Source organism: Lepidochelys kempii, chromosome 1 (genome assembly GCF_965140285.1).
Source record: "Lepidochelys kempii isolate rLepKem1 chromosome 1, rLepKem1.hap1, whole genome shotgun sequence".
Lineage (NCBI taxonomy): Eukaryota > Metazoa > Chordata > Testudines > Cheloniidae > Lepidochelys > Lepidochelys kempii.
Window position 1 is genome coordinate 248,271,469 of NC_136380.1, and position 27,097 is coordinate 248,298,565.

Consider the following 27,097-nt stretch of genomic DNA (forward strand, 5'->3'; position numbering starts at 1 on the left):
TCTTTTTGGTGGGAGGAGGGTTTGGCACAATTGAGAGGATGTCAGGAGAGTTACCATCCGGAAGGGGCATCAGGGTTCTTGTCAGGATGAGCTGGGATATGGGGCCTAAATTCATTTTACAAAGTGGAGAAGGAACAAGCAAAGAAAGTTATAGGCCAGAATTGGAAGGGGATACTGAGAGAGATGGAGCCCCCACAGCTGAGCGCAGGGCTAGAGTGAGACCTGCTTTGTGATCCTGTAATTCCTGACCTGAGTGAGTCAGTCATGCTCATTGGAGTATCCAATACAGCCAGAATCTTACTGTGTAACTCTCTGGCCCAAAGCAAAAGTAAAAAATCAGGACCCAGTGAGTTTTTAGAGTAATGTGGTCCTGGTCTTGCTTGTGATATTGTGGCACCCAGCTATAGTAGTGGCACATGCTGGAGACTACGAATTCACACAAACTACAAGATGGTTATGACAGTCTTTAATCTTTCAGCTTCCTGTGAAGTGAATTAATTTGCACACAAGCACTTCTGATACGCCACCAAGCAATGAAAGCCTGGTTGTGAACATGGCCTGCCCACACTGCAGCTGGAATTACATCATCCTGATGGATTGGACACCCTCCACCACCACAGGGGCGAGAAGGGAGGAGCTGAAAGAATAGGCCTTTAAAGCAGAGTTCTGGCTGATCAATAATTCTTGTAACTTATTTTCATTGACTGAAGCATATTCAAACTAAGCCCTGGTGAACATTCTTTGCCTGTTGAACCTGTGGTCACAAATGTATCAGGAGTGCGCCTTACTAGGCCTGCTGGGCTGGATGCAGCAGCAGGCCAAAGTGTTGTAAAAGCTGAATACACTGAAAACCCAGGTAAGTGGCACAGCTGACCTTACAGTGGTATGGAAGTTCTCACTACAAGCGCTGGCCACCCCACATAGGTGTTCTCCTTTGGGTTAGGGTGAGTTTAAACAGCCTTGAGGCAAAATCATTGTGGATAACGGATGATGTGCATCTTGCCACAGATTCCATGGGGTTAACTGGTTAGCGATTCTAAGTGGGACTGATTCATCAGAGACTAGGTGTTCTAGAGATGCGTGAACCCCAGGCTTTGACCCTGTCCAGAAGAGGCTGTAAGTATAGAAAAGCAAATGGTGCAGCCGGTAGACAATAGTACCAGAGGCTGAATTATATAGAGACATCATTTGAAAAATGGGCACTTACATTATTGTTGGAGACTGGCAAACAAGAGACGACACCAACCCATAATGTATTGCATGTCTGGAATTCTCAGACCTTCACACCAGAAAGACTACACTACAGTGCAAAGCTTTATGGGAACCTACATCTATCTGGACAGGCAAGAGAATAGAAAATATGCAAGTACCATGGCATCAGATTGCAGCTGGGGTTCTTCGCCTTCCAGGGGCACAGGTGTGATGGTGAGACTGACAGAGGGGGTAAGGCCTGGCGCCTCACACAGCACGGGTTCAGTTTTTATTGTTGCTGAAGTCAATTCCGCACCCAGACACCATTCCTCATTTTCCAGGTCAGCTGGCAGGGAAAGAAAGCGACCACCACGCATTTAGATCAGAGATAGAACATAAAAACAAATCAAAAATGAAACCAGCTCCACCTGTCCCTGACAAAAGAAAACCAGAAAAAGAGGCATTTAGCTCATTGTTATTAACAGAACCCTGTACCTATTTTCAGCTTATTGTTCCATGCAGACAACTGAGCCATTTCATAACTGTAACCTAACCTTAGCCTTGGGATATGGGGATAAGTGGTGAGATGACAGAGAGCGGGTAATCATCACCATATATTGCTGAAGGCTGCTAACACATAGTAGAACAAGACTAAACAAGCCATCAGATAAAGCAGCCCAGGAGTAGCATTCTACACAGGCTAATGTCAGTTTTGTTCCTTCTCACACAGTGCCTGCATCTGGGCAGACTTTTGCTCACCCTGGTGCTTGTAGTCATTACACAACTGCAGAGACTGAATGACACTTTTGGGAACCAAGAAGCTTTTGCTCTTCCAAATGAAATTTCTCTTCCCCAGTGTTTTATTTAATTAGCATAAAAGGGGATAATAGCTTTAATGATTTCATAGGAGTATTGGTGACATCATGATTATCTCAGCTTCCTCCCCAGAGCAGCTGGGAGTCACAGCATAAGATGTGCACTTTGACTGGCAGCAATTAAATGTACATCATGTGTTGGCAGAGCTATAATAAGGCCCAGTTTATTGAAAGCTTGGCCATCAAGGGAAACTCAATGGTATTCAGCTGGCCAAGCTGGATTCTTTGCACTGAGGGCCAGGACTTGGTGGGGGTGGCAGTATCTCTACTTCAGTAACACTCTGGTCAATAAGAAAAGGAGTACTTGTGGCACCTTAGAGACTAACCAATTTATTTGAGCATGAGCTGGTCAATGCATGTGGTGAATCAGAGCATTTGGGCAGAGAGCCATGCTCTACTTGCCTTGGTCTAAAGAACGAGTTAGCCTGCTCTAGAGTCATGAGTGTAAGGATGATAAGTCAGGAGGATTCCCACTTTTAACACAAGCCCATCAAGAGCCCAAAACAACCACGCTATTACCACCACATATATATATGAATTCTTATCATTGCATCCTGCCCAAAGAAATTACCACTGGTGTTCTGCTGTGTAAGCTATTCATCCCCCCTGTGCCATGTTTCTGGTTCAGAGTGGCTGCATTTCAGTGGTGGGATAACAGTACTTGTGAGAGTCACGCTAGCTAAATCAACCAGTTAAAAACTGAGCTGGGTAGCATGGATATCTACCCAGGCAAAGGATTTTGCTCTTTCTGCTGCTTCCCTAGCCCGACTCCACACACACACACACACACACACGCTCATTACACATATAGAAGCAACAGGAAAAGCAAAAAGCCTTTGCATGCCTATATATTGATGCACCACGGAAGCTCAATTTGTAATGGATTGATTTATAGCTAGGGCCCTACCAAACTCATGGCTATGGAAAACACGTCATGGACTGTGAAATCTGGTCTTTTGTGTGCTTTTACCTTATACTATACAGATTTTATGGGGGTGTCCAGCATTTCTCAAATTGGGGGTCCTGACCAAAAGGGAGGTGCAAGGGTGTTGCAAGATTACTTTAGGGGCGGGTTGCGGTATTGCCATCCTTAATTCTGTGCGGCCTTCAGAGCTGGATGGCTGGAGAGTGGCGGCTGCTGACAGAGGGCCCAGCTCTGCAGGCAGCAGCACAGAAGTAAGGGTGGCAACACCACACCAGGTCATCCTTACTTCTGCGCTGCTGCTGGTGGCAGCTCTGCCTTCAGAGCTAGGCCCCCAGCCAGCAGCCACCGCTCTCCAGCTGCCCAGCTCTGAAGGCAGAGCCGCTGCCAGCAGCAGCGCAGGATTAAGTGTAGCAGTACCGCAACCCCTCCTACAATAACCTTGTGACACCCCCCCACCACACACACCCCCACACACCCCTTTTAGGGTCAGGACCCCTACAATTACAACACTGTGAAATTTCAGATTTAAATAGCTGAAATCATGACATTTATGATTTCTAAAATCCTATGACCATGAAATTGACTAAAATAGACTGTGAATTTGGTAGGGCTCTATTTATAGCATGCCACTCACAAGTACTGTGAAGGCAGTATCACTTCACCAGGGACTGAAACACAGCCTTTCTGAGCTAGAATCATGCAATACAACAGTGACAAACAGCTTATACATCTGAACTGGGAGTGGGAGGGAGGGGAATATATTTAGGCAGAACAAAGTTACTGGAGTTCAGCCGCAAATGGGCAGTCTCCATCTTCATTTCGCCCGCTGGTATCAAGACTGCACACAATGTTGCTGGCAATTGAGTAACTGGAAGGAGGGAGACAACATACAGTTTTGATACTAGTCATTACTTTGTGGTGTAACCTAACTTACACTGCTGGAAAGCAAGAGATGTAATTTGAATAAAAACACCGACGGGGTTAAAAATGAAAACATATATCCTGTAATCAGAAACTTCAAACAAACAGCCACCCCAGCTCTGCGAGGAAGAGTAACTATAGAGAGAGTGAGGATATTTTTTTTTAAATGTCTATATTTTAAGCTGCCCCAAAGACTTCAGGCATAAACAAACAAACATACATACATTTAGAGAAAAGGGCAATTTGTCGAAATTTCAACTAAGGATAAAGGACACTCTGCTCTCTCCCCTTTCCCCCGACACCCTTTCCCCCCGTCCACAGCCTTCCCCACCACAATGAAAATTTCTATTGTACTGAAATAGGAGTTCCCTTCAGTTTAGTGTGTGTGGATGATTCAGATTCTTAAAACAATATTCTCTGCTTTGTCTGGACCTTAAATATTGTGACAGGGTCAGGCCAAATGGCTACAGGAGAATGATCCTATTGGAAGCCGGGAAGTGGGCGGGCAAAGCCCACGCACTGCTAAAGGATCCCCCTAGCCTAAGAGGGGGATCCACAGGACCTGGACACCAAATAAACATGGGGAACAACTAATGAAATAACAGGGACAGGAGCGTGGTCAAAGGGTCAAACGAAGGGAACTGAATGGGGACACCGAGCAGAGAACCCCGGACAGCACCCGCTGCTCCTCAAAGGCATCAAGGGAGTCAGTGGATGCCGCCCAGAGGAACTCTGCCCTGATATGTGAACGGACGGAGGATCGGAAATAGGCCCCACAGTCACAGGAGACTCCATCGGCCAACCTCCTCACTCTGGTGAATGATCCTATTGGGATCCAGGAAGTGGGCAGGCAAAGCCCGCCCACTGCTAAAAGGATCCCCCCACCCCCCGCGGGGGATCCATGATAGAAGGCAGATATATTAGCCCCAGGTTAAGTAGGTCCCTTTTCCCTGGGTAAGGTAACAGGGAAGGTTCCAGAACAATGAGGAACTTTCTGGAAATAATTAAGGCAGACAAGCCGATTAGAACACCTGCAACCAATCAAGAAGCTGTTTGAATCAATTAAGGCAGGCTAATCAGGGCACCTGGGTTTAAAAAGGAGCTCACTTCAGTTTGTGGTGCACGTATGAGGAGCTGGGAGCAAGTGGCATTGGGAGCTGAGAGTGAGAATGTGTACTGTTGGAGGACTGAGGAGTACAAGCATCATCAGACACCAGGAGGAAGGTCCTATGGTGAGGATAAAGAAGGTGTTGGGAGGTTTGGGGGGAACCCGGGCCCGCCCTCTACTCTGGGTTCCAGCCCAGGGCCCTGTGGAATACAGCTGTCTAGAGTGCCTCCTGAAACAGCTGTGCAACAGCTACAACTCCCTGGGCTACTTCCCCATGGCCTCCTCCCAACTCCTGATCAGACACAGGAGTAGTTGACCTGGACTGTGGGTTCATGAAAACGGCCAAACTGAGGGCTGCCGTGAATCTCCGGGGCGAGCAAATCCGCCCAAAAGTGCAAAACCCACCAAGGTAGAGGAGGAACTTTGTCACAATATCCTGTGGCACTTTTCACCAAAGCAAATCTTTTCGTATGAACTCTGCCAAAATGTTCCCTCCCCTCAGCTATTGTGGCCACATTTTAGTGCTGTAGGGTGTAAGCCACTTCAGGCTCCTTTGGGAGGAAAAGCACTCTGTTAATTTACATTCATAATGAACTGAAGCAGCAGCCTTGAGTGGTCTTCTGAGACATAGCACATCACATAACCAGGAGGCCCTGCCCTCTAGGCTGTACTTGGTGATTATTAACAATTCTAAATCACTGATTTCACAAGGGCTTGGCTGCCATGACAGAAAGAGACATTTATCATTCTTAAAAATCATTGTTTTGCTGCACTGGAATCTCCAGAGGCCTCAGTAACAATCACTTAGTTCTGCAGAAGTTATTTGGAATTATTCTAGACCTGAAAAGCCAGTTTAACCAGTCAAATACTCATCAGGGCATGGATAGTTTAGCATTGACGTACTATATTTAACCAGGAAATTATTATAAGGAACTTTCTCTGGCTCTTTTCTTGACAATCATCTCATATATACACATAGGGAATTCTTTGAAAAAGTGTGGAACTGAAAATGCACCCACCTGATCTCTCCTCTATTACATCATATCCCAGAAAGCTACAGGTATTCTCCTCCCCTGTCCCCCACCACTCCAGAGCAGAGTGCATCAGTGTATCTTAAAACCAGAGGCGAAAGTAAGCCGGTACGCCCCGTTACGGCATATCGGTAAGAGCTGGTGTGCCGTACCGGGACCGGCTTTCCCAGAGGGCAATTTAAAGCCCTGAGGTAGCAGTGGCGGGAATTTAAAGGGCCCTGGTACCGCCCCGGGCCTTTAAATCCCTGCCGGAGCCCTGCTACCAAAGCCCTAGGGTAGCAGTGGCTGGGCTCTGGAGTGGATTTAAAGGGCTGGGGCGGTAGCGGCGGCTGGAGCCCTGGAGCCCTTTAAATCCCCAACAGAGCCTGGCTGCCACTACCCCGGGGCTCGGGCAGCAGGGCTCAGGAAGGGATTTAAAGGGCTTGGGGCTCCGGCAGCTGCTACCAGAGCAGAGCCCCGGGGTAGTGGTGGCAGCCGGGAGCCCCAAGGCTCCTCAGTGATTTAAAGGGCCCGGGGCTCCGCTGCGGTAGCAACAGCTGGAGCCCTGGGCCCTTTAAATCGCCCCCGAGTCCCAGGGTTCCCAGCCGCCTCTGCAGCTGGTAGGTCGGGAGTGATTTAAAGGGCCCCAGGCTCCCAGCCGCCACTACTGCAGCTGGAACCCTGGTCCTTTAAATCAAGATTTAAAGGGCCCGGGGATTTAAGGCCCTGCCACTTCCGGTTAAGGCCACGCCCATTGCTCAGGACTCCGGCATACCAGTAAGATCTCTAACTTACTTTCACCACTGCTTAAAACATTTCATTGTCATCTTTGCTACAAAATCTCTTCCTAAGGCTTCCAAACCCTGGCTCCAGAGGACCGCGTTATACTGAGAGTATTGCTGCTAGCCCCTTCTCTGTTGGCTGCTAGCACTCTCGCGAGCTAGCAGTGTTCATTGACACACCAGCGTTCCATTATGCCTCAGCTGCACCAAGGATTCCAACAACGGGCCCTCAATGGATCCTTCCAGCCCACCATGGATTGATATTGAGCAGTAATGAACCTAAGTGCACATTATACCTCCTAGCCTAAATTTTTTCTTCTTCTGGAGACTTGATTTTACACATGGACTTAAAGTCATTAGTAAAGCCATGTAATTTTTAACCTCGCCTCTGGTGGACATTTGTCCATTTCTTAAAACCACCCCCCACTGTGTCTCAATAGGGTGGTTTGAAGCAATGCTGTTCAGACTTTAGGTGCATTGGCAGAGGTAGGCGGGGCCACTACCACTGGAACAGCAAGATGGTGCTAAAAGGCCGGACCGATATGTTTGCAGAGCTGTACGCTGCTCGGTACTTGCCTGAGTACTACAATCCTCCACATTCAAATGTACCATCACTTAAAAAAAAAAATAAATAAATAATGAAGGCTGAGGACATCTGACAAGTGACGTTGCAGCCTGAGTGCCAGCAAATAGCAGGAGGTGAAGCTCATACTGTAGCGGACTCAAAGCTTTATAGGAAAATCACCACCCCCATTTCCACCGAAAGAAAATGAGAACCCACTCCGCTGTGAACCAAGCAGTGCCCTTTACTCGATAAAGAGCTCATGCCTGTTTAAAAGCCCTCACATGCTGCTGAAGGCAGCACTCATAGCAGAGTACAGTATCCTAACTCAGTGGTCTGATTTACACACACTTTTCCAGCCTCTGAAAGGTAGCTGGCCCCTGTGTGTATGAATAACTGTTTCCTTGTGCTCCCTGTCCCTCCCCCACCTCACAAGCCCTGGTTGCTCAGCATTACTCCTGCCACCCCCACTCAGCACACCCAGAGGCAGACACAAGCCCCGTTTATTAAGTCTGTAATGTTCGATGTCAACCTCACCACCCTCTACCCCACCCCCATCAGGTGAGAGGCTGCATTCATCAACAAATAGTTTCTTTTACAGACTTGCAGATGGTTTTCCCACCCACCTCCCACTGCTACCACCAAAGATAATGAAACCAAAGCCACTGAAGCAGTCCTGACAAAGGAGGCACTGTTTGGTAATCAAACTCTGGGGTGCTTTTCAGACTGGCAAAATTTAATAGAGGGTGGGGGAGTGACAAAAGTACAGTGATCACACTACAGCTGGGGAAGTCAATAGGTAGACTGCAAGCCAAACCTGGACTGCCAGATGCTTTTGAACGGAGCCCAAAATGTTTTTATTTACTTATTTTCTTTGGAGTCTTGACCTTGACTATACCTTGACCAAGAAATTTGGACCTTGTCAAAAAAATAATTGATTATCCCTGCACTACAGAATTAAGGTTGCCAACTGTCTAATCACACAAACCCAAACAAACACTCTTGCCTTGCCCCTACCCCACCCCTTCCAAGACCCCACCCCACTCACTCCATTCCCCCTCCCTCACTTTTACCAGGCTGGGGCAGGGGGCTGGGGTGTGGGAGGAGGTGTGGGCGCTGGGGTGGGGCTGAGGGTTTCAGAGTGTGGGAGGGGGCTCTGGGCTGAGGGGGGGGGCAGGTGGTGGAGGGGGCAAGCTCTGGAAGAGATCTGGGATGCAGGAGGGGGCTCTAGGATAGAATTTGGGTGCAAACCCCCCTCCTGCACCCTGAGCACTAACCCTCCTCCCACATCCTGAGCCCCCTTCTGCACCCCAGCCCTGACCCTCCTCCCAGAGTCCACACCCTGTAGCCGACCTGCCGCCCCAACCCCCTGCCCCAGCCCTGACCCCCCCACCCCGCAGAGCCTGCACCCCAACACTCTGCCCTAGCCCAGAGACCCCTCCGGCACCCAAACTCCCTCCCAGAGCTTGCACCCCAACCCTCTGCCCTAGGCTCAGCCCAGAGCCCCCTCCCATACTGCAAACCACTCGTCCCCAGCCCAGAGCCCACACCCCCTCCCAAACCCCAACCCCAACTCAGTGAGAATGAGTGAGGGTGGGGAAAGTGAGCAACTGAGAGAGGGGGGCATGGAGTGAGGGGCGAGGTAGATCCTGGGTTGCCCTTAAATTCAAAAAGTGATCTTGGGCATAAAAAGGTTGGAGACCACTGATCTAGGATGATTAAAGCACTGCACCACTGCGACAGAGTTCCCTCTCCATCTCTGAGAAGTGAGCAATGAAGCATTTATTTTGGAGGGTTGAAGTGGGAAAGGACTTCTTTTCACAAACAACATTTTGCTCTGAATTAATAGGAATGGACCAGGTCTATGACAGTGCAGAATTTGCCCCATTTTATGCAGCCTTCATTTCATTAATTCAGTATTTAACGACATATAGAGATTAACTTGGGCTTTGATTTTACAGATGTCTCCACATAGTTTTGTTTTGGTTTGTTTGTTTTTAAAGAGCCCATTAGAGAATAACACTGCCTTGGCAAAAACAGGATGGATATTATTTTGAGGCAACCCAACTTCAGCCTCTCTAACTAGAAAATTGCAAGATGGTTTTTGCCACAAATGCCAAGTCTCACTTTTAGTCAAGGCAAGTTGCTTCAAGTCCAGGAGCAAGCACAAAGCATTCCTGGGTACAGAAGCACAGGGAAGAAGGCAGGTGCGCACCAAGGATAATCTCAGATGCACAGCTGTTCAGGGATTAGGGGAAAGAACGTACGGCCACCTGGCCACAGTTTATCAAATGAACAGCTAGTTAGCTGATCCCTGTGCTGCCTACACTTCTCCCTTCACACACCCCCCAGGAGGCTCCCAAGGTGGAGTCTGACAACAAAGTATTTCATTTTCCTCAGGGGTCATAAAACTCCCGCAAGGTATAAAGGCCTCAGCCTCCAGGTTCCTGCTATACGCTGCTCTCTTTTAGTGTGGCTATTTGTATTACATTAGCACCCACAGGCCCCGGTTAAGATCAGGGCCCCACTGTACTAGGTGCTGTTGGTAGAAAACATGGTAAGAGACAGCATCTTCCCCGAAGGGGTTCACAATTGAAGCAAACAAGATAGAAAAAGGGCAGGAGGGGAAGGAGATGGAGAGAGATTTGCCCCATTGCAGGTCAGTGATAGAGTCAGGAATAGAACCCAGGTCTTTCCCATCTCCTAGTCTGCTGCACTATTCACTGGTCCATGGTGCCTCTCAATCTTGCGTTTCTATCTCCTACTACTTTTTGGGAAGGGTTGGGAGGAAATTCCCCCCTCCCCCCCCCATCTAGCTATAGTAGCAAATAAGGCCTTTTCTTGATATTTAAAACTCTCAAAGAGGACCTAACTCCCCAGAAGATGATGCTATGAGCCACCAATGTGATATGGCTGTGAAAAAAGTTAATGCGGTCTTGGGATGCATCAGGCGAGGTATTTCCAGTAGAGATAAGGAGGTGTTAGTACCATTATACAAGGCACTGGTGAGACCTCATCTGGAATATTGTGTACAGTTCTGGTCTCCCGTGTTTAAGAAGGATGAATTCAAACTGGAACAGGTAGAGAGAAGGGCTACTAGAATGATCTGAGGCATGGAAAACCTGTCTTTGAGTCTTGAAAGGAGACTCAAAGAGCTTGGTTTGTTTAGCCTAACTAAAAGATGGCTGAGGGGAGATATGATTGCTCTCTATAAATATACCAGAAGGATAAATACCAGGGAGGGAGAGGAATTATTTAAGCTCAGTACCAATGTGGACACAAGAACAAATGGATATAAACTGGCCATCAGGAAGTTTAGACTTGAAATTAGATAAAAGTTTCTAACCATCAGAGGAGTGAAGTTCTGGAACAGCCTTCCAAGGGGAGCAGTGGGAGCAAAAGACATATCTGGCTTCAAGACTAAGCTAGATAAGTTTATGGAGGGGATGGTATGATAGGATAGCCTAATTTTGTCAATTAATTGATCTTTGACTATTAGCGGTAAATATGACCAATGGCCTGTGATGGGATGTTAGATGGGGTGGGTGGGATCTGAGTGACTACAGAGAATTCTTTCCTGGTGGCTCGCTGGTGAGTCTTGCCCACATGCTTGGGTTTAGCTGATTGTTATATTTGGGGTCATGAAGGAATTTTCCTCCAGGGCAGATTGGCAGAGGCCATGGGGGGGTTTCGCCTTCCTCTGCAGTGTGGGGCATGGGTCATTTGCTGGAGGATTCTCTGCACCTTGAAGTCTTTAAACCATGATTTGAGGACTTCAATAGCTCAGACATAGGTTAGGGGTTTATTACAGGAGTGGGTGGGTGAGATTCTGTGGCCTACATTGTGCAGGAGGTCAGACTAGACTATCATAATGGTCCCTTCTGACCTTAAAGTCTATGACTAAGATTTTAATATGCTGTGAGAGCCTCTATCCACATGCCCCACACAGGAACGTCAGACTCTGCTTAGAAATTATTCAGAATCCTACCTTCATGGGAAGCCTCTGTAACAGTTCCCCAAACCCAGGGCTCATGGTTAAGGTTGAAATAAACTGCAATGCAGGAAGCCAACACTTTGGCATAAGCTCATCAACTCCTGGAACATAGCTGCTATTTTCATGCTATTGTCTACATATCTCCCCAGGCACATGTGTGCTCTGTCTAGGTGGAATGCAGCAGGTTCTTATGCTTTGCTCCTTATTCATCAACTTAGAAAAGCACCAGAATACAGTCAGCAAAGGTTAAGTAAATGGTTCACAGATCTATACATAAAAAATTATTTTTACAGATTCGCCCTGAAGATGCTCAGTGTAGTTTACAACTTTTATGCAGAATTTAATTCCATCACAGATTCTGAAAATTCCAACAGACACCAGGCATCCTTTGCACATATGCTGCAAAATAGCTACACTATGTGTTGCACTCATATTACTAGACCTTTTTGGATTGAAGCTTTCAAAGAACATGCAGTTTTGTAGATAACCTACAAATATACAGAAAAGGTTCTGGAAAGAAATTATTATATTTTACATAGAGTGAACTTTTAAAGAATTATGAAAGAGGAAAATGCAGTGTTGAATAAGGCCCTGATCCTGCAAACAGCTAAACCTATGCTTAACTTTACTCATGTGAAGTCAATAGGACTACTCACATAAGTGAAGTTAAGTATGTCCTTAAGTGCTTGCAGCAGTGGGGTCTAAATTTGGAGGTTATTTAAAATTTAGAACTTCTTGAAGATCTATCCACATAAATTATAGTTGCAGGTCTTAATTTAAGTCATGGAAATATTTTTAAATACTCCTAATAGTGGGCCAAATTCATCCCTGGTGTGTGCCACTTTGTTGGACTCATATCAGAAATGAATTGGCCCCATGTAATAAATATTATTACACGTACAATAATAATAATCTCCTTTGTAAAACCCTTTGAGAGCTATGGATGAAACCTGTTATGTAAGAGCTAGGTGTTATATCATCACTACTCCCTATGAGAAACATTTCTGATATATCTGCGTAATCTGTTCATAGAACAAGAACTTTTGGATTCATACCTTAGGCTCTAAAGCAGCATGTTTGAGCTCAGTTTGGTTCTGTCCCCATTTGGGGTTCATAGACGTAAACCTAGTGGTCCTGAACTGATACACAGAGTGAAGCAGAAACCTCTGCACATGAGTCCCTCCCTGTGTACTACACTTACCAGGGACCCTGCCTCAAATTGGAGAGGCCAATCACCAAAGGCTCTTTGATAGCCGGATGGAGGGATTTCCTCCAACAGAAACTCAATATGAACTCTACCACCCTCTCCCCACGTGGGTGGGCAGAGGGGGCTTCCTCCTCTTCACTCCTTCTCTATTCAGAGTTTGTCACTTGCTGCTAGAACGGCAACACGACTTCCAGTGAAATTAAATTAGAATCTCTGTTACTAGGGCAACAAGCTTCAATTCCCAAGGATATTTAAAAAAGGCAACTTTATCCTTTAGGAAATTGGATGTGGGGAAAGAAAAAAAAACCCTCTACATCGTGGCTTAACCTCTCCACCTCCACCACCCCCACCATGCCTTTTATGCAGGTGTCCTCCCATGGAGCAGCTACATTATATTTAATGATTCACCACAGCTATGATTCACCATAAGGCTGGGGGCCTTCAGCAAGGGATTTAACAGTCACCTGCCCACTCCCAATTCAAGTAAAAATAATACATAAGTGGTAACGGAATGTTAAGTAGCAGATCCACTAGAATTACATAATTAAAATACATGAAGTTAAAAACAACTAAATAAAAAGAAGCTCAGGAAGTTAGTTTACAGCCAAATATATATCAGAACATTTACCGTATATACTCGTTCATAAGCAGAATTTTTTTTAGTAAAAAAGGGAAGCACCAGAGAAGGGGGTCAGCTTATGAACGGATACAGAGAGGGGGAGGTGGGACACAGCACCCTCCCTCCCCCGCCCCCACCAACAAGAGGGGGCAAGGAGAGGCAGCACAGCCAACAGAGCCAGAAGGGAAGAGGCGGGGCCAGAGTCTCTCCGCTTCTGGCCCTGCTGCTCTCCCCCCAGCCTCCAAAGCAGCTGCGCCACCCAGCCCCACCCACCAGAGCAAGCTGCAGCCATGCCACCTGGCCAGCCAGAAAAGCTCCAGCCAGGCCAGAGACATCCTCCCCGGCCCAAGGTGGGAAGGGGAGAGTGGGGGGGTTCCGGGCCAGGGCAGGGAGGGGTTACACAGGGAAGGGTCATGTCGGGGGTGGTCACAGGGGTTACTCCCCTGACCCCCAGCTTTTCCCCCCAAAAATGTTTCCCCACCAGTTGCTGTTCCAGCCCATCAGGGTAAGCCGCTGGTGGGCCGGGACATTTTGTTTACTTCGGTTTACCTCTGTGCCTGCGGATGCTTGAAGTAAACCAACCATCCTGGCCTGCCAGCGGCTTATCCTGATGGGCTGGGACCCAAAGTTTGCCGATCCCTGAATTATAGGGTCGGCTTATGAATGGGTCATAAAAATTTGCCATTTTTACTTATCCATCTTGGGGGGGGCGGGGTCAGCTTATAAACTAACCGGCTTATGATCGAGTATATACGGTAATTTAATAAGCAGCCTTGGTAAAGTAATGCGTGGCAAGGCATGAGCCATACGTAAGGGACTGTTGCCCCCTTACTAACATTCAGTGGGGGTGTTTTAGTTGCTAGCTCCTAGTACTAAAAGGGGAAGGATCTATGGGAAATCAGGACCCTGAAACTGATAGTCCCCAGGAACAATGGGGAGAGGCCAATGCTCCAGGTCAGCCTGAATGACAGGGTGGGCAGGCTAATCAGAGAGTCAGGAAGCCAGGGAAATCCCGTCCTCAGTGTGAGCTGGAATTGCCTGGGTCAGACAGAGTGGGGCTGAGCTAAGGAGAAAGCAGGGGCCCGAGCTGAGCTGGGGAGCAGAGCTGTGCCAGATCCAGAGAGAGCAGACCCTGTCCTGGGAGCAGAGCTGCAGCAACCAGAGCCAGAGGGGCCAGAAGAGCAGCCCACAAAGCAAGTCAGTGCTGGGAGCAGAATCACAGAAGCAGCCTGCAGAGCAGACCTGTCCTGGGAGCAGAGCTGCAGCAACTGGAGCCAGAGGAGCCAGAGAAGCAGCAGCAGTGCAGAGACAGAGTGGTGCAGCTGGGGCTGAAGCAGTCCGGAGCTGGGTGCGGTGAGCAGCTGGGGAGAGCGAGGGGGACCCTGGGCAGCAGGCCCAGCACAGGGAGACGCCTCAGCCAAGAGGCTCTGCAGGCCAGGCTTGGATCATAACCTGACAGGGCGGGGGCGACACTGGGAAGAAGGGTCCTACCACTTAGAGCCTGAGAGCGTGTGGCCACCACCAGAGCAAGTGTCCAACCCACAGCATCCCTGCAGCAGAGCCAGGGCCTGAGAAAAAGGCTGGGGACTTACAAGGAGGAGACTGTGAACTGCCCGGACCTTCCAGAGACACTGTTTGTGATGTTCCCTGCCATAGAGCAGGTTGATGTGTTTCCTTTCACCTTTCCCATTTTTCCTTATTCTTTTTAAAATTAATTGTTGATTAAATAACTTGCATTTGCTTTATCTTGTATGTAATGGTCAATGGGTCAGAAGTGCCCAGTGCAGAGAGAGTATGCCGGAGTGAGGACACCCTAGCCCCTGTCCTAGGGGACAACAGCAGGGTTGGAGGTCAAGCCCCCCAGGAATCCTGGGCCCAGCCTTTTTGGGGTTACGAGGACGTGTTATTCCTCGACTTTAGCAAATTATTAGGGGACTGGAACACATGACTTATGAGGAGAGGCTGAGGGAACTGGGATTGTTTAGTCTACGGAAGAGAAGAATGAGGGGGGATTTGATAGCTGCTTTTAACTACCTGAAAGGTGGATCGAAAGAGGATGGATCTAGACTATTCTCAGTGATAGCAGATGACAGGACAAGGAGTAATGGTCTCAAGTTGCAGTGGGGGAGGTTTAGGTTGGATATTAGGAAAAACTTTTTCACTAGGAGGGTGGTGAAACACTGGAATGCGTTACCTAGGGAGATGGTGGAATCCTCTTCCTTAGAAGTTTTTAAGGTCAGGCTTGACAAAGCCCTGGCTGGGATGATTTAGTTGGGATTGGTCCTGCTCTGGGCAGGGGGTTGGACTAGATGGCCTCCAGAGGTCCCTTCCAACCCTGTTATTCTATGATTCTATGACTCTGCCAGACAGGAGAGTGGAAGGGGAGTCCTCAAGGGCAGGGAGGCCACTGGGTAAAGGAAGTGGGAGTGAGGACTCAGATCCTTTCACGTGCCCACTTCACTGGGGTAGTGCAGAAGCCAGGAAAGTTCCCCACAATAGCAGGACTATTCCCCCGCTTACATTTCGGATGGTTACTTGTAGTGCAATGACTGTAGCTGATAGGATACTTTCCCTTCGGCTACATCGACACTGCACACCACTGGCAGCAGTGTGCAGGGTACATGCAGCTATGCCCCACAGTGAAAAGCAGGCTGCATCTAGGCTGTAGTGTGTAGCTACACACAGCAATGGGGAAATGGTTCTGTTTGGCAGGGAGGCAGCAGGGAAAGCTCCAGTGGCAGGTCGGTGCCGGTGGCTTTTCCCCACTGCTTCCCTCTTGTCAGAACCTTCCCCTGAGGAATCTCATAATATCAGGGTTGGAAGGGACCTCAGGAGGTCATCTAGTCCAACCCCCTGCTCAAAGCAGGATCAACGCCAACCAAATCATCCCAGCCAGGGCTTTGTCAAGCCAGGCCTTAAAAATCTAAGGAAGGAGGTTCCACCACCTGCCTAGGTAACCCATTCCAGGAGGGGAACTGCTCTGGCAGCAGGACACTACATATCTAGAAATAGAAACATAGAGGGGAGAGGCACTACTTGGGTATGTAGAGAGCTGTGTTGGGTACATACCTTAAGGGTTCGGGCATGTCTTCATTCACCTAAGCTGTGCCTCACCATCTACACTGCTATCTATACCTGTGCTAGGGAGCATGCAGCATATGTACCTCACACACTGCCGTAAAGGTTGTACAGCATAGACGTACCCTTAGTGTTACAGGCTAAGGGTCTCATCCAACAATGTTCCTACTCCTCTCCCCGCAGTCAGCAAACGCTGACTTCAGCGGGAGTAGAAGGCACTCAGCACCTTGCAGGGTTGAGCCGTAAATGCTTATTGCTAGGACAGTGTATTAAAGGGTTTTTGGGGGGTTTTTTTTCGTTCTTTAAAAAAAGCATGCTAAGTTATTGTCTTCACCCACAAAACAGAAAAGCATCTGTAAGACACATCATGGTCTAGACACCCCAGAGTGGAAAAGAAGGTGGGAATTCCAAAGAACAACCAATTGAATCAACTGATTGTATACAATATTATTGTACTGTAAAAGTGTATCGAGTAAGATATCACATAAAAACTGGTGACACGCTGGTTATGAATATCATTGCGTGATGGATGGATGATGTGTAAAGAAAAGAAGTACTTGTGGCACCTTAGAGACTAACCAATTTATTTGAGCATAAGCTTTCGTGAGCTACAGTTCACTTCATCGGATGCATACTGTGGAAAGTGTAGATCTTTATGTATGTGTGCTAGAAATCTGTTCCTAAAATATGTTTTGGGGGCAGACTTGATAAACAAGCCTGTCATAGACAAAGGAATGTGTATTTACCTGTCTGGATCACTCTTTGTAAGCCATAGACAATGAATGTACATTTACACATAAAGGTAAATCAAGCAATTAAGCTACCAAGCAGCTGAGGAAACAGCTTAGTAAGCCCATCAGGAGATAACCTGCATCCCCAGGAAGTCTTCCTGGCTCGAGGCCAAGACAATGGACTTTGGGAAACATAAGGGGGGGCACAAACAGTCTAGTGATCCATCACTAGATGGATCATATAAACAGAAATTAATAAGACTGGGACTTTTCAGGTTGGAAAAGAGACAACTAAAGGGGGATATGATACGGATGGGGATGGTGTCCCTAGCCTCTGTTTGCCAGATGCTGGGAATGGGCGACGGGATGGACCACTGGATGATTATCTGTCCTGTTCATTCCCTCTGAAGCACCTGGCATTGGCCGCTGTCAAAGACAGGATACTGGGCTAGATGGGCCTTTGGTCTGACCCAGTATGGCTATACATATGTTCATCACTTAGGGGACATTGAGAACAGCACCCTCTGAGCTTGTGAGCAGTAGATCCTCTTGGCCTGAAAGGCGGGAGCTGCTGAAAACTTGCTGTGAGAAACTGTTTTAGGCAAAGCTATAGCTTGCTCAAATTAAGTTTTAGGCACTAGAAAACGTGTTATTTTTGTTGTCTTTGTAACCCTTTTCTATCTTTTATTCTTGCCTGATATTACTTAAATCTGTGTTCTGTATTAATAAATGTATTCTTGTTTGATTACAAAAACATCTCAGAGCTGTTATACTGAAGTAAAGTGGGAGTCCTCAGCTACGCTAACAGGTTGGTATGTGCTCTCTCTCTTTGGAGGCAGCCACCTTCGTAATTTCTGTGAGCGTCCCAGTGAGGGGGACCGGACACTGCAGGGAGACATCTCTGGGGAAACTCTGGAACTGGGGTTCACTGATTGTTACCTGCAAGGCAAGGGTTTGCCTGGCAGAGACTGGAGGAGTTTGCTGGTGAGGCAGACAGGCTGGAGCGTCAGAAAGCTGACACAGTTTAGCAGCAGCAAAGCTCTCACTTGCTGAGGCACACAGGCTACACGGTGGCTTACAGTTCTGGGTTTCCTGAGGAGAGTGTCACGCTGCCCCACGTGAAGTCTTATAAAATAAGGGCCCCGTTCTACAGGGCTGGATCCTTAAATTATATCAAAATCTGATCCAATTGGCCTGTACTACTTTTTTCTTAGCTCTCTTTTCCTCATCATTATGGATTCCCTCTGCATGTATATGCAGAAGCCTTTTATCTAGCCTGCTTCTGCTCCCCTCCTGCAGAATTTTCTCCCTTGTTAGTAAGATCACAACTCATCTCCCTGGAGTGAATGCAAATATACAGCAGTAGGAGTCAAGCCATCTGCTCAGTGGGCTAATATTTTAGAGTATGAGATTCTTTTACATATTCTTTACACTCAGCCTCTTATCTGGCCTCATCTCTTGATTTCCCCCCACACATTTCAAGTACCTACAGCCTCTCCTGAAAAATGCAAGATTGTTTCATAACACCTATTCTGGAATTGGGCAAATCTAGTCAGAGGTGAAAGTAAGCCGGTACGGTGTACTGGTAAGAAAGTGACCGCCGGTACACAGCTGACCGTACCGGCAGGGCTGCTGATGGGTGGGAGGGTGAAAAGGGCAAAAGGGGCAGCTACCCAGGGCCCGGTGATTTAAAAGGGACCAGGGCTCCCGCAGCGATTTAAAGGGCCCAGGACTCCCAGCCGTGGCTGCTGCTACCACACCAGTGGCTGGAGCCCCCAGCCCTTTAAATCACTACCGGAGCCCCGATGTCGTGGTCCAGGCAGCACTGAAGGGCTAGCTGGGGAAGTCTGGCCCCAGCCTGGCCCTTCCGCCTGAGGCCCCTCCCCTTCCGGGGGCCCCGAGCCAACCCCCACCCCACCTTGCCCAGGACCCCAGCTGCCCTGCATACAGGTAAGTCGGTTAAGTTACTTTCACCCCTGATCCTAGTCCTGTTATCTGTTAGTCGTATGCAGATACTCTGTTAGTATTTGTCCCATTATTCCCCCAAGGACTGAAGTTAAAATTGGACAGGAATTATCAGCACTTGTGCTCCATCCCCACCTCACTTCATTGAAGATAGGAGACAAATTCAGTTCTTAACCCCATATCCTCCAGTACTTCCACAGTTCTCTAGATTTTTTCCCCCTCTAAAAGTCATCAGGACAATTAGTTCAACACTTAGTCAATGTATTTAACACCCCCGAGTGTTACATCTTGCAGCCATAAACGCAAGAAGTTTTCCTCCAAGTATTCTCCAATCTGTTTTTGTTTTAACAGCTACTATGGAGCCATGCTAGTGACTCCACTCCAGAGTTATGATCTTAACAGCTCTTACGGGAATGTTCTATATAATTTAACAGATGAAAAGCTTTCTAATTTTCTATTTTTAAACCCATCTATTGAATTACATAGAAAGAATGTCTATTAAATTCTATAGATTTTTAACAGACATTTTGAACCCTATTTAACTTCTGGTGTTTCACCCCTATTGAATTTCACTGGACTTGTCATAAAGGTAGCTAACAAAGCCCAGACCTCTTCCTTCATCACAACTTCTTCAAAAAAAAAAAAAAAAAAAACACACCCACGCTTTCTATCTGAATTTTCTTGTGCATGTTCTCTAGCCATAAGAGAAGTTTTCCCACATAAAGAGAGCGTGAAGATAATCATACAAGGCAGCCTGGAAACATGAGTGAAATTGGAGCTTTTTGTTATGTAACATTTTTGGATTATTTCACAAAACTGTTTCACCCAGAAACTCATTGGTTTCATTCAGTTGTCCTCAGTGAGAGCCAGTGCCTTTGAGTGATTTTTAGGAAGTGTGGTTGGGTTATTTTAGAGTTAAGTACCATAAAACTAGAATCTTTGGAAACTCAGGTTTTTGGTGATCGTTATGAACAACTTAGACTGCTAATACTATAGACCTAAGCACTAGTCTCTCCCCTTTTTTAAAAAAAAATGCAGCTTATGATTATACTGCTTTTCATTGCAAAAATAGCCCTGAAATGTAAACTAGTTATTATGAGTGAAAGTCTGTTAAGGCTTTTATTCTCAATAGTCACCAGTTATTCACAGTCCTATCGTATCTCCTTCCCAGGCACTGGCTGTCAGAGCTCTATCTTATCTGCTGGCATCTTTACATATATATGCTTTCCCCAACCACAAAAGGCAGGCTAGGGCTGAATCTCCTCCCTCCCTCCCCTCATATCCCTGCTCCGCAAGTCAGTGCCTGTGCCAGTGACTCCGCTATGAAAATCTGCTAATGCTCACCATTCCTTGATCCATAGCCCTCCCCTTATGCCCAAGCACCCCATAAGAGCTGTACCTATTTACAACTGTCTAATCATCTTCACAAGGTCTCTATTACTGCTTAATTATTACTGCTAATGTTACTCTGAAACCTGATTACTGCTTCAGTTGTCCACAACTCTTTCCCCCCTACGAGCCTAATTTCCAAAAGTAATTCAGTATCTCAACTATTTTAGAATCATTGGGCCAGATCCTCAGCTATCAGAGCTATGCCCATGTCCACCCGCTGAGAATCTCCTTCCTTGTTTATTAGTGAGTCTATTTCCTCCCCAGATATATTTATAGAAGCCCTTCTTACATCAACCTCATTCCAGCATTAACCCATTCTGCTTTTTTGCTACCTCATCTTTTTCCTGAAATCCTTAGCTAACTAACATTTTGGTTTATTTTCCTTCCCCTCACCTTCATTTCCCATAGAGGTTCTTTTCTATTCTTACATCTACAAGTACCCCACAGAGAAATGACACTGGACGCTTCTCGTCTCACTTCCCCACTCCCACCCCATTTCCAGTGAATGGCAGCAGTATGTTGAACTTTAACTTCAGATGCCCAAGTCTGAAAATCTGGGTCACTGCAATTAAATTCCTAAATACATACATTATAGGGCTGTTGATTAATCACACTTAACTCACACGATTAACTCAAAAAAATTCATCCCGCTGTTAAACAATAGAACACCAATTGAAATTTATTAAATATTTTTGGATGTTTTCTGCATTTTCAAATATATTGATTTCTAGTACAACACAGAATACAAAGTGTACAGAACTCACTTATTTTTATTGCAAATATTTGCACTGTAAAAACAATAAAAGAAATAGTATTTCAGTTCACCTCATACAAGTACCATAGTGCAATCTCTCTATCATGAAAGTGCAACTTACAAAAGTAGATTTTGTTACATAACTTCGTTCAAAAAAAACCCCAACAAACAATGTAAAACATTAGAGCCTACAAGTCCACCCAGTCCTACATCTTTTTCAGCTAATGGCCAATACAAAAAAGTTTGTTTACATTTACGGGAGATAATGCTGCCTGCTTCTTATTTACATCACCTGAAAGTGAGAACAGGTGTTTGCATGGCACTTTTGTAGCCGGCATTGCAAGGTATGTATGTGCCAGATATGCTAAACATTCTTATGTCCCTTCATGGTTCGGTCACCATTCCAGAGTACATGCTTCCATGCCGATGATGCCCATTAAAAAAATGTGTTAATTAAATTTGTGACTGAACTCCTTGGGAGAATTGTATGTCTCTTGTTATGTTTTACCCACATTTCATGTTATAGCAGTCTCAGATGATGACCCAGCACATGTTCATTTTAAGAACACTTTCACAGCAGATTTGACAAAACACAGAGAAGGTACCAATGTAAGATTTCTAAAAATAGCTACAGCACTTGACTCAAAAGTTTAAGAATCTGAAATGCCATCCAAAATCTGAGGGGGACCAGATGTGGAACATGCTTTCAGAAGTCTTAAAAGAGAAACACTCCGATGTGGAAACTACAGAACCCGAACCATCAAAAAAGAAAATCAACTTTCTGCTGGTGGCATCTTACACAGATGAAGACAATGAACATGCGTCGGTCCGCTCTGTTTTGGATCGTTATTGAGCAGACCCCGTCATCAGCATGGACGCATGTCCTTGGGAACGCTCGTTGAAGCATGAAGGGACATATGAAGTTTAGTGCATCTGGCACGTAAATATCTTGTGACGCCGGCTACAACAATGCCATGTAAATGCCTGTTCTCACTTTCAGGTGACATTGTAAACAAGAAGCTGGCAGCATTATCTCCTGCAAATTGGAACCAAACTTGTTCAGCCAATCGCTCACACAAACAAGAAACAGGACTGAGTGGACTTATAAGCTCTAAAGTTTTATATGTTTTTATTTTTGAATGCAGTTATTTTTTGTACATAATTCTACATTTGTAAGTTCAACTTTCAAGATAAAGAAACTGCACTACAGTACTTGTATTCGGTGAATTTAAAAATACTGTTGCTTTTGTTTTTTATTGTACAATTATTTGTAAACAAAATTAAATATAAAGTGAGCACTGTACACTTTGTATTCTGTGTTGTAATTGAAATAAATATTTGAAAATATAGAAAGCATCCAAAAATATTTAAATAAATGGTATTCTATTATTGTTTAACAGCACAATTGCATGATTAATCCTAATTAATTTTTTTAATCACTTGACAGCCCTAATAAATTAGGCACCAAAATAGGTGGCTATTTCTTCAATGCTGCTGAGGATGGAATAGCTCCAGGTGCTCAGCACTGGATTTAAAAGTCTTGCGTTAGGCAGCTTAATTTGAAGATTTTTGGATGGGGTGGTTTATGATTCCCTAACTATCTTCTATGCTCATAAGAGCTCACCTGGTAGCCTACTTCCCTCAAATTTCATTCCCCTTTGATAAGCCCATGTTTTAATATGTTGAATTCCAGGAGCTCATGATCAGTAGTTTCAGCTGAGTGGAATTTCTCTGCCTGGTGACAATCTTAGTTTATGCGGTCTGCAGATTTATAGCCAAATTAAAAACCATACGCTTCTTGCAATTTATTTTTAGTTATTGTAATTCACTCTCGTGCATGTTCACATTTTACTTTACTAAAAGTATTACCGTCCTAGACTTATACAGCTAGGATATTGCGCCATTCATAAGTAATGCACACAACAGCGATTTTTTCCACAAAGGTCAGCATCAACTCATCCACATCACCATTACCTTCATTGAAGCTGTCATCAGTCGAAACGTGGGTCAGTGGAGACTGGGGGCGAGAGTCGCCGCACAGGGAGTAGCTGTGTTCTGCCTGGATGAGGGGAGCTGGGGATACTGGGGACAGCTCCACTTCCATCATCTCATTTTTCTCAGACATGAAGGGGTCATTCAAGAGCTGGCCCAGGACATCCTGTGAAAACTCATCCAGGAACTCCGTGAAGTGCTGGGAAGACAGAAGGGGAAGAACTCTTATCTAATGGGTGTCTCTGGCCAACAACAGAGATGAACTGACCAAAATAATTGCAGTATCTGCACCATGCATCTGTGCCAGTTAGGAACAGAACCCAGCAGTCCTGCCTCCCAATCCCCTGCTTTAATCACTACTCCACACTGAAGATAGAACAAAAAGGTTCTCATGTATGTATGTTAATTTAGCTATGCTGTCTCATCAGAAGCAAACTGTTAAAGAAAACTATAATTATCTGTATTTATGGATTGCTAATAAAGTAAGCAGACCATATACATGGAACCAGATTCTTAGTTGGTGGACGATGGCAGAGATCCGTACTGATGTGTACCAGTGAATGAGCAGGCCCTTTAAAATGCCTAGTTGCTGTGGTGATTGTCTTAGACATTTATAGGGAGCCAAACAGAGAAAAGCCCATGGTGCTGAAAGCAGAAAATAAGATCAGTTGCCATGTTCTGAAGCTAAGCCCTTTGTTCCCAGGATGCAATTTGGAGTGTATTGCATTAATGAAAAAGCATATTTCATCCAGTCATGCAGGGAAACACCCTGAAGTATTTATATTCAAAACACATCCTTTGTATGTATATGTAACCTGTTCCATGGGGTTTACAGGCTCATTGAGCCACAGAGAAAGGATGGAGGGGGGAACGGGTGATCAGATCCACAGTATTTAGTGAACCAATCAATCTTTTAAGCCCAAGTGTGCCTATTCCAGTGGTGTGGAACATTCCCTTCATCTTACCCTAGCATAGAGAAAGGATCAAAACCCTGAACTGTGTTTGTTCTGGTACAAACCGCTAGTACATTTGGTTTAAAGAATTACATTCAGGCTGAATAGCTGCATGTTGATTATTTTTGACAGGAGGCTAATGTTAAAGTTCAGGTTCTCAACTCTGCAGTAATAGGGGTTCGAACTGCCAACATTAATAAGACCTTCCCTGGTACACAGCAAGGGTTACATTTAAGGTGCATGAGACTGTCTATTTTTGGAGATGGGCCTGGACCAAGCCTCCCGATCTGATTAATATCCAAACTTTGGGGTAGTTTCAGTCAAGATGCAAACTTTGCAGTCGTATTATATTTCCTTCGAGGGGCAGGAGGCTTAGCGTGTGTGTATGTGTGCTGATATTTAGTAATTGCATTTCAGGAAACAATTCCAGACAGCGGCCTGGCATATACAGACAGAGCATAACACAGTTTCCATTAGTCACACACACCCAGGGGGTTCTCTTTTCATACTTCAAAAAGCAAGCAGAACAAAAAGATGGAAATGTAACTTCTTCCAAGCAATCAGGCATCCTGCATTAACAGCTAATGTATACAGGAATCTTATTAATTAAGCTATAATATCTTGAAAGGGGAAATTAAGTCCCTGGTTTATTTGCTCTGTTTTTGCAGGCAGTACTGACTTTGGCTTTTATTCTCTCTCCTGCACAAGGAAACACAGATTCAAGATTTGGCTCCCTTGAGCATAAATTAAGAGTTTAACTAGTCAGCGATGTGTAGTCAAGTAATGGAAATGGTGCAGCTACACTCACATATGCCCTCATTTTATAGCTCCAGGACAGCTTGCAATCTAAAAGCCTTGAACTGTGAAGAGCTGACTGGTCTTGAATCCCATGAAACTCACTGAAAATTTGGAGTGCACAGAACCTTCTGGGGGAGGCTCAACAACTTGCAGGACTGGGCCTTATGTCAGCATTAACAGACTCCTGTAAACTCTACTGGCCACTGGGGACAAGAAAAGGTTTTATTAGACTAAAGCAGTGTTTCTCAAGCTATTGTACTGGTGACCCCTTTCACATAACAAGCCTCTGACTGCGACCCCCCCCCCTTATAAATTAAAAACACTTGTTTATATATTTAATACCATTATAAATGCTGGAGCCAAAGCGAGGTTTGGGATGGAGGCTGACAGCTCATGACCCCCCATGTAATAACCTCATAACCCCCTGAGGGATCCCAACCCTGAGTTTGAGAACCTCTGGACTAAATGGTAGTGAAAAAAGGAGGAATTGGGTCACTGACTATGCTAGTCATGAATCTGGCTAGTGACAAGGCTGTTAAAAAGGGACAAATACATGCAGAGGCTTATCTTTAAGTGCCCCAAATGATAATGCTACTAAACAAACTCCAGGGCTAGTACTGGCTGACCCAAAAAGAGAGAGTATCATGACCACTTCAAACCATTGTTTACATGAATTTATAGAGCCAAGGACTCACTAGTGCATCACTTCCCACGCTGCCTCTAAATATTTGCAATAGTAGGTATGCACCATAATTCTTCACTGTTGGACAAGCAGGCTAGAAAAATAGGCCTTTGTTTGCCTATCCTATCTCCGTCAAAATCAAAATGTTGTTATTGACAAGACAAGGTATTCAACTATTGTCAAACTGTAAACAAGGACAGAAAGTGCTGTTTGAACTAGTGCAAGACACAAGCATGGCCAATCATGTGATAAGCAGTACTGTTCTTAAAGATGGATTTTCCACAGTACGTATTGCTTCCTTTTCCTCCATGCCCATGGAGCGCAGTAGTCATATTTGTTTTCAGTTTTATAGGGCAGGCTTGGAACATTTTTCTCTCTAAAATACTTGGGTGTGCTTATTCTGATTCTTTAGTAATGAGGATACAAAACAAGCATCCCAATCACCATCTCCCATTTCTGACCCCATATCATCTATTCCATTATTATTTTAAAAAAATTACTAACACTTTCCATCCCAAAGGATCCTAAAATGTGATTTGCTACCTTAAACAAATATGCCAGGGATCATTTAATCCAGAGGTTCTCAACCTTTTTCCCTTCTGATCCCCCTGCCAACATGCTACAAAAATTCCACGGCCCACACGTGCCACAAGTGTTTTTCAGGTTTCAGAGTAGCAGCAGTGTTAGTCTGTATCCGCAAAAAGAAAAAAAGAGTACTTGTGGCACTTTAGAGACTAACAAATTTATTTGAGCATAAGCTTTCGTGAGCTACAACTCACTTCATCAGATGCATTCAGTGGAAAACACAGTGGGGAGATTTATACACACAGAGAACATGAAACAATGAGTGTTATCATACACATCACATCAGCCTAATCAAATCAGCCACACTAACAGAGACTCGTTCAACTGCACATCTACCAATGTGATATATGCCATCATGTGCCAGCAGTGCCCCTCTGCCATGTACATTGGTCTAACTGGACAGTCTCTACGTAAAAGAATAAATGGACACAAATCAGATGTCAAGAATTATAACATTCATAAACCAGTCGGAGAACACTTCAATCTCTCTGGTCACGCGATTACAGACCTAAAAGTCGCAATATTACAACAAAAAGACTTCAAAAACAGACTCCAACGAGAGACTGCTGAATTGGAATTAATTTGCAAACCAGATACAATTAACTTAGGATGGGTCATTACACAAAGTAAAACTATTTCCCCATGTTTATTCCCCCCCCCACCCTTCCTCAGACTTTCTTGTCAACTGCTGATAATGGCCCATCTTGATTATCACTACAAAAGGTCCACCCCTCCACCCCGGCTGGTATTAGCTCATCATAAGTGATCACTCTCCTTACAGTGTGTATGATAACACCCATTGTTTCATGTTCTCTGTGTATATAAATTTCCCCACTGTATTTTCCACTGCATACATCCGATGAAGTGAGCTGTAGCTCACGAAAGCTTATGCTCAAATAAATTTGTTAGTCTCTAAGGTGCCACAAGTACTCTTTTTGCAAACTGTTTTTCAGTAGATTAAAAGCCAAGGCCA

At 45.4% G+C, this 27,097-nt stretch overlaps 1 protein-coding gene across 1 annotated transcript in view; it reads right to left on the minus strand.

The window, feature by feature from the left end:
- Positions 1-27,097, minus strand: part of CREB3L2 (cAMP responsive element binding protein 3 like 2) — a 111,158-nt gene that overhangs the window by 26,328 nt on the left and 57,733 nt on the right. Inside the window, exons 2-3 of the mRNA XM_073322178.2 lie at positions 23,089-23,305; positions 1,371-1,537 (exon numbers count right to left, since the gene is read on the minus strand). Of these exons, the coding sequence (XP_073178279.1) occupies positions 1,371-1,537; positions 23,089-23,305 (384 nt within the window). The remainder of the gene's footprint in view (positions 1-1,370; positions 1,538-23,088; positions 23,306-27,097) is intronic.